At 34.6% G+C, this 8,136-nt stretch overlaps 1 protein-coding gene across 1 annotated transcript; it reads left to right on the top strand.

The window, feature by feature from the left end:
* The first annotated feature begins 5,540 nt into the window (after positions 1-5,540).
* LOC111405990 (lectin-like protein) lies at positions 5,541-7,033 on the top strand. The gene has a single exon (XM_023035142.1). It carries the CDS (start codon positions 5,722-5,724, stop codon positions 6,796-6,798), a length of 1,077 nt encoding a protein of 358 aa, XP_022890910.1. The 5' UTR covers positions 5,541-5,721; the 3' UTR covers positions 6,799-7,033.
* Positions 7,034-8,136: the final 1,103 nt, after the last annotated feature.

Genomic DNA, 8,136 nt, shown 5'->3' with positions numbered 1-8,136 from the left:
TTTTCAATATTTTGTACCCTTTGCATTTCCATCTGCATCTTATCGAACCCAATTTGCATCTCCTCCATCTGGCCCTGCAATTTTCGGTGAACCCTTTCCAACTCTCCCACACAATCTGATAAATTCACCATCCCGATCGTAATGGCTCGATACCAATTTGATAGATCTAAACAAGACAAGAATTTTATTATGAGAATTTCCACCGCTAAAATGGAGATTACAAAGGAATGAACCTGCTATAAGATAAGCATATTTTTTATTCAATAATAAAGAGGAAAAATAACAAGAAAAATGGACATTCGAGAGGTCCACACTCTCCTAAGAAATCTCCCAAATTCTGGCTGCTTGTAACATGATCCTTTGTCTTATTTATAGTTGGTTTTCCTTCCTAACTGGTGCTGTAATTGCTGTAATTGTGTACCATTAATGCTGTAATTACTGTAATTGTTCCATTTGTGTTGTAATTGTGCATATTGCCTTTGCGCCTTTGGTAAGTCATATAGATTGCGGGCCTATCAGAAACTCTCCGACTTAGTGCATTTGCAACTCTGTTTGTACTTCCAGATTTATGTTTAATCACAAAAGGAAATTTCTGGAGGAAAGTCACCCACCGAGCATACATCCTGCTGATGTATTTCTGACTATGAATAAATTTCAAGGTTTGGTGATCAGTGAACAACACAAACTCATCATGTACAAGGTAGTGTTTCCATTGCTTCAAAGTCCTCACAATTGCATAGAATTATTGCTCATAGGTACTCCACTTCTGCTTGACATCACTTAACCTTTTTAAAAAGGCAGCCATGAGTCTCTTCTCTTGATAAATGATAGCCTAATACCAATACCACGAGTATCTCACTCCACCTCAAGGATCTTCGCGAAACTTGGCAAAGCTAATATTGGAGCTATGCACAACTTTCCTTTGATGAAGGCTAAACTCTTATCTTATTCCTCTCCTCAACTGAATCTTCATTTTTTCAAACATTCCGTGAGGGGTGCAACAATAGTGCTAAAATGCTTGATAAATCGTTTGTAGAAAGTTGTCAAACCATGAAAATTCCTTACTTTAGAAATTGACTTGGGTGTTAGCCAATCTCGAATTGCTTTTGTCTTTTCTTCATCTACATAGAGACCATCTTCACCAACTACAAAACCTAAAAATAATAGCTTATGTGTACAGAAAGTGAACTTTTTCAAGTTGATGTACAACTGATTTTTCTTCAAAACCTTCAAGACTTGCCTTAATTAAACTAGGTGATCCTTCTTAGACTTACTGTAAATAAAGATATCATTGAATAAACCACAACAAAAGACCCAATAAAAGGACGAAAAACTTGGTTCATCCTCATGAAGATACTTGGACATTTGAAAGTCTGAATAATATCATCAACCATTCGTAAAGTCCATCCTTATTCTTGAAAGAAGTCTTCCATTCATCCTAAGTTTAATACGGATTTGGTGATAACCACTGCCAAGATCTATTTTTGAGAAGACCCTAGAACCCCCCCTCTCCCAAGCATATATAACACATCCTCCAATCGTAGATGGGAAACTTAACTATTATCTTGTTAATGGCACAACTGTCAAGATACATACGTCACTTTTCAGCCTTCTTTGGCACTAGAAGGACAGGTACTACACACGGACTCATGCTCTCCCTTATGAATCCCTTCTTCAACAACTCATCTATTTGCTCCCTCAAAATCTCATTCTCCATTCTAGCCCCAGGTACAAAATCAATATGGTGTTGAATATCCCTTATAGGATGTAACTCGTTCAACAATTCATCAGAAGTTAAGTCTTCAAATTCTGTCAATATTTCTTGCACCTCAGACGAAACACCATCATCTTCCTTATTTACTGTAAAAAGCCCCATAACTACAACCAGATAAAAGCAATCAGATTCTTTTACAGATGTAATCTCCTCCTCATTATTTGTAAGGACTAGTCGCTACCACGTGCGTTGCACAAATTTTGTATTTATCGCATTTTTATTAGTGTATGAATTTTAGTTTTTTGAAAAAGTTTTTGAAGGAATATCTAAAAAGATTTCCATGATATAAGAAAATAATTGCAAATTATTTTTACAATTAGATAGTAGTATATTATCTAGAAAAATATACTTGTATATTTCATGTTTGAATAAGAAATATACAAACTATTAGTGTTGATATGATTGAATTGAATGTGAAGATTATATTTTTAAATTTTATGTAATTTAATATTGTAAAATCGAAAAAAAAAACTCTTCGCATGGTGCGGAGACAGTTCAACCAAGTGCGGAGTAAAAATAAAAAAAGGTGTGGAGAGAAAAAAAAAAAAATTTTGGCATCATGCGTGTGTGGAAGAATATTTGTCAATTATGATAAAAAAAAAAAATTCTTCTCAAAATATGAAAAATAAGCTAATAAAATTACAATAAAAATTTTTTTACAAATAACATAAAAAAATCAATTTTATCTTCAAGAAGAAAACACATTTAAATTTAGCAATTTCATAACATTTTTTTTAATTCTCGAAAATAGAATTATAAAAAAGGAAACAATATTGAATTAAAGATTTAATACTCAAGAAATTCAATATTAAATAAATTTTATACATTTATAACAAATTATAAATCAGTTTATCGTATTTGCAGGCAGCTTACCGTATATCCTGCCTACTGTATTTGCAAACAACTTATCGTATTTGCTGCCTACCGTATTTACAACTTACTGTATTTACTGCCCACCGTATTTGCAGGCCACCGTATTTGCAAACAATTTACTGTATTTACAGCTTATCATATTTGTTGCCTACCATATTTATAGCCTATCGTATTTGCAAACAATTTATTGTATTTTCACCTTATCTATTTGCAGCTTACTGTATATGCTGTCTACCGTATTTGTAACTTACCGTATATGCTGCCTACCATATTTGTAACTTACTGTTTTTTTTATATATAGATTTTTGCACTTACAAACCGGGAATGCAAAATATCGTAATTCACTTACCAAAATGAATTTCAAAAAAAATTTCAGATTTTTATTTTTTTAACATATGTTGTGCATGTGATCATATAGAGTGAAACATACGTCCTAGATCAAATGGGGCGATGCCGGCGCGGAGCGACAGTATCGGCCTTGTGCGAATTTAAATTCACTATCTGGTTGTTAGGGATGCTGAATGGGTTGGGGTGTGGGGGCAACGCCCCCGCGGTACGGTACAGGAGTATTTTCTTGTATGGGCTTAAAATCTTATATTGTCAGGTTAGGGTTAGTATAAATAATATGTTGTAAGCCTATTTTTCATTACTCAAACGACGGTAAATTCTTGTAGAGGTGTGTAGTGTTGTCCTAAAAAAAATTGTGCGTGGAGCTGTGTGGAGTGTCCGCATCATGCGGGGATCACCGCACAACTTTGCGGGGATTCCCCGCACCAATTTGTTTTTTTTTCTACTTTATATATATTAAAAAAAACAATGGATAAAACAACCAATTGCAATAAATTTTAAATTCAACAATTCAATTGGAAAGAAACAGCTTTCCACACAATTGCCTAAATCAAAATAAGTTTGCTTCTCTTAAAGTAAGTTGCAAGTATCTCGTAATAAAGTGAAAATAGTTATGCCATTCAAAGAAGGCCTATTATATAGAATTCATCATTTAAAAGAAAATATGCATACACTAAATACAAACAGAAACTCTTAAAGATTACCAGAGATTAGAAAATCACCTGAGAAAAGCTTTTTGAAGAGAAGTACCTATGTCACCAGTCAAATATGCTTCATGCTTGAGAACTTGCTGATGAAGATATGTGGCAGAAAATTTGGCAACCACCTTACCTGTGAAATTCGATGCATTCATAAGAGAACAATAATGCACTGACGAGACAACAAAGAAATTGGGTAGCAAAACTTGATTTACAACAAAACATTATTTCAATTCAAACTAATTATAATCTTTAATGGATCTGTATTGTGAAAATCTTTAATGGATCTGTATTGTGAAAAATGGAAAAACAGAAGATTGTAGGTAGGAGAAAAAGAAATGGAAACGATGGTTGCGTGTTGAAATTGAAATAATTTTGAAGCTGTTAAAACCGGGATGGGATGAAAGAATGAGATTAGTAGATATTGCATCTCCAGAAACTAGAAAAGGCATGGCCATAGCGTATGAAAATGGAGAATGGAAAAGTTAAACAAAAAAAAATAAAAATGATGGCATTTTTTCTCTTGTACAGTAACTTAGGATTGGTTTACTATTGCATCTACAGTACCAACTACTTTACGTTTTTATTAGAGGCTAGATAAGAAAACCCTCAGTTCATTGATGAGTAGACTTCTTCGCCTATTTGAGAGGAACCATAGCGATCTTATGAATGTCCCATGAAAAGAGTACCACATTTCTCGCCCTTTGAAAGTTGAATCCACATCAAATTGCCATGGGCGACCTAATAGGATATGACAGGCATCCATGTCTACGACATCACACATAATTTTATCCTTATAATGCTTAACAATGGAAACAGATACTTTGCAAGTTTCAGCAACTTGAATGGAAGAACCTCTCTTCACTCGACTAAGTGAATGAAGTTTAGGATGGTTCTCATCTAGTAGTTTCAACAAATTCACCAACCATTTTGACACAAAGTTCTCACAACTTCAACTGTCCACAATCACTTCACACACTTTATTCTTGATTGAACAAAGTGAACGGAAGATGTAATGACACTGTCCCTCCACCTTAGGCGACAAAAGGATTCGTTACAATACCAAAGTGGGCCTTTCTACTCCTTCCTCCACAGCAAAAGCATTTCCAGAAGAGAAAATTAAATCAAATCTGTTCATCCAATATTTCAAATTCATATGTTTAACCCAAATACACACATAATCAATATGTAAATCACAAATATTCAGCGAAGTTTATTATTTTCTAGATATTTAGAAATTGAATGATTTTCATAATGACATCTAACAGTAAAAAAAAAAAAAAAAGAACTTAAGCAAATATGTTCACCTAAATTTCAAACTCGGATAAAATCAAACAAAATCACTATTATAAAATCAAATTGATGTTTTAAGGTAGATAAAAATTAATCAATTCCATCTACAAAAACCAAACCCTATCTATTTACCAAAAATTTAAGATTTAGCCTTTAAACCAAATAAAATCACTGATATTAAGCTGAGATTTCTATCTTCTAGGTAGATAAAATTTAAGATCATACCTAACATATCCGTCCGCTAGAAAAATGCTATTTTAGTGATTAATGGAGGTTGGAAGAGATATTGGGGAAAATGATGATTCTAAGGGCGTGGGTTTAGAAATGATTGTAGAGAGGGTGAGTGGAACGGTTATGGTAAATCTATTTTTTAAAAAGATTTGAATTGGTATTAGATAATATTAAAACAGTTTTTCTTTTTAATCCTATATTAAATAATTTAATTAAACCTTATTATCACCTGATTTGAGAAAAAAAATTTATACCACCTTATTTCTGGAATGTATGGTTTATATGTAGGGTTTCGGCTAATTTTTCCATTATAATTTACCGCGTCTTGTATGGGGCGAGTACCGGATCTGGAGCCAACCAATTAGATGCTCCATTTCATCGATAATAAACCCACCTGCTTCGCGAGGAAATACATGGAACTGGCACACTAACCTTAAAAGTATCTAATGTCTTCAAGATAGATGCACAACCCCTAACCTTCAGATCAAAAATCAACTTCCAAAAATGGTGACAATTTCTATACCCATTTTCAGCCGACCTTTATGTCATCTAATTTCGTTTATCATCTTCCTCGTTGCCCTGTTTTCAGCTCCCCATTTCTCACTTTCTCTCTCTAACAGACCCTATTTTGATCCCAACCTGGTTCTGATCGGTGACGCCAAGTTTACAAATAACGGCCTTTCTATTCAGCTTAATGACCCGAAAAACTCTTTTCCGAGCTCTGGATGTATGATTCAGAAAAAACCGATCAAGATTTTCAGCTCAAAGTCAAGGCCCATAAGACCAATATCATTTTCCACTGACTTCACGTTCTCAATTTCACCTCATAGCGGAGATGGGCTGGCCTTTATACTCGTGTCCAGGAAGTTTATGCTGAAATTTCAAAAGAAAGATTTTGGACTTCCGAGAGGAAGTCCGTTTTTTGCAGTGGAGTATGACACGTTTCTTGATGAGAATCTAGGGGATGTGAATTCGAATCATGTGGGAATCGATGTGGGTAGTCTTGTTTCGATGAAAACTAGCAATGTTTCGTCAATAAATTTGGTTTTGAATAGTGGGGTGAAGCTACATTCATGGATAGATTATGATTCGAGCTCAAAAAGATTGGAGGTTAGGTTGAGTAAGTTTGGTCTTGCCAGGCCCTACGATCCACTGTTAGTGTATCCTATTGATTTAGGAGAAATGTGGAGAAATGGAGAAGTATTCGTGGGATTGAGTTCATCTAGTGGAAACTCGATGCAGACTGGTAATGTGTATTCTTGGAAATTTAAAACAAGGAGCGTTCCAAATTGGCTACATTCAAAACCAGTTGATCCTCAGGTGTTTTCTAATGTTCGTAGCGAGGAGAAAAGAAATAATAGGAGATGGGTTTGTGTTCTGGGATTTCTCTCGGGTTTTATTACGATTGTTGGGTGTGGAGCGATTATAGCACTTGTTATAATGTTCGTGTGGGCAATAATTGAAAATAGCCGGGAGACAATTGTAACGGTCCCAACAACGTGTATGGTGCAGCCAGGTGATTTCAAGTACCAAAAGATCAATGTAGTAATAAATGATAACTCGGTTGATGTTAAGCATTAGATGCTAGTGTAATTGTTGTGTGATTGTGTTTTATGCTTTGTACTGTAATGTGATGGACAGGCTATATAGTTTCTGTTGCCCAGGATGATGAGGGGAAGCCAGATGTTTGTGTTTGAACATGAATGTTAATTTTTAGTGTTTCTGTTCATGTTCTTCGATTCTGTAATTCTAGGACTGCCAAGTGTTATTACTATGTCAAATGCAAACCATTTTTATGATTCTGTTTTTGTTTAAATTCGTTTTAAAGAATGTAAAATTGTGTACTTTAATTGAAATGCTGGCTGTATTTCCTGATCTTACATGGATTTTGTGTTTAGTTTCATGATTCTAAGTGCTTTTTGTCAAATGCACTGGTATACCTTATGATACAAAGTTATTGCCTCGAGGAAAGAGGGGGTAGTGTGATCAACTAGCTCTATATAGGCATTTAAAGATGTTTGTCAATTGATGAAGCTGTATTTATACTACTGGTAGAATATTAGTGTCTTTGCTTCTTGTTGTAAAAGTCATTCACATTCCATTGTCTCTATATAGACAAGTCTATCCACCTCGTATGCTGTTGCTGTGTATATGTTTTGGCATTCTTTATAAGAAACATAAGTTATTAGTAATCAACTTTTTTGTGCGTTTGTTCAATATGGAATGTCTCTTTGAGATGCATATGGTTATGTCGCGATCACTGCATGTAGTTGAATCATAACTGTGGAAAGTCGTTTTTATCTTGTGTTTTCTACTATAATTATGCCATCACACTAATTTGAACTGTTAAGATTTACCATGCTGTATTGTAGGTTTAGTTTTATGGGGCTATAAAAAGTTATTTGTAAAGAAATGTTGTAATACATGCTGGTGCTGTATGGATTAGAAGTTCAAGGTTGTGTTAGTTCTAGATGAATCAAGGGTTGTCATCCTGTGGACATGTCTGACTGATAATGTATGAACATACGGCCTTTCAACAAAGAAAGTTCTTTCTATTAATTGAAAAAATTGTTACGGAGAATTTCTAGAGGTGTCCCCTGGTAGGCCAACTTGTCTGATTTTGACTGGCCAGCTTTGTTTACTCAATGTGGTGTGAATGTGGTTGACTGGCCAAGAAGCTGGTTGCCAGAGTGGTGTGTGTATATTGGTAGGCTGGGAACACTACTTTGAGGTAATATTGGTAGATTATTCGGTCTACTTGTACTTATCCACCTGACCATGTTAATTATCAAACGTATCACAAGTTATATTATCATTTCCATTTGCTTTTAACTTGGAAAGAGTTGTGCTTTTAGCGTTCTTGGCTGAACCTTTGCATGTAAATACAACCGTTATGGAAGGGGTACTTGATTTTACTGG

Source organism: Olea europaea, chromosome 12, assembly GCF_002742605.1.
Source record: "Olea europaea var. sylvestris chromosome 12, O_europaea_v1, whole genome shotgun sequence".
Classification (NCBI taxonomy): domain Eukaryota; kingdom Viridiplantae; phylum Streptophyta; class Magnoliopsida; order Lamiales; family Oleaceae; genus Olea; species Olea europaea.
Note: the sequence above shows the minus strand (reverse complement) of the source record. Positions and strands in the feature narration are given on the sequence as shown.

Bases quoted from the DNA above. Each gene is read 5' to 3' on its own strand.
- LOC111405990 (XM_023035142.1), top strand. From the start codon at position 5,722: ATGGTGACAATTTCTATACCCATTTTCAGCCGACCTTTATGTCATCTA.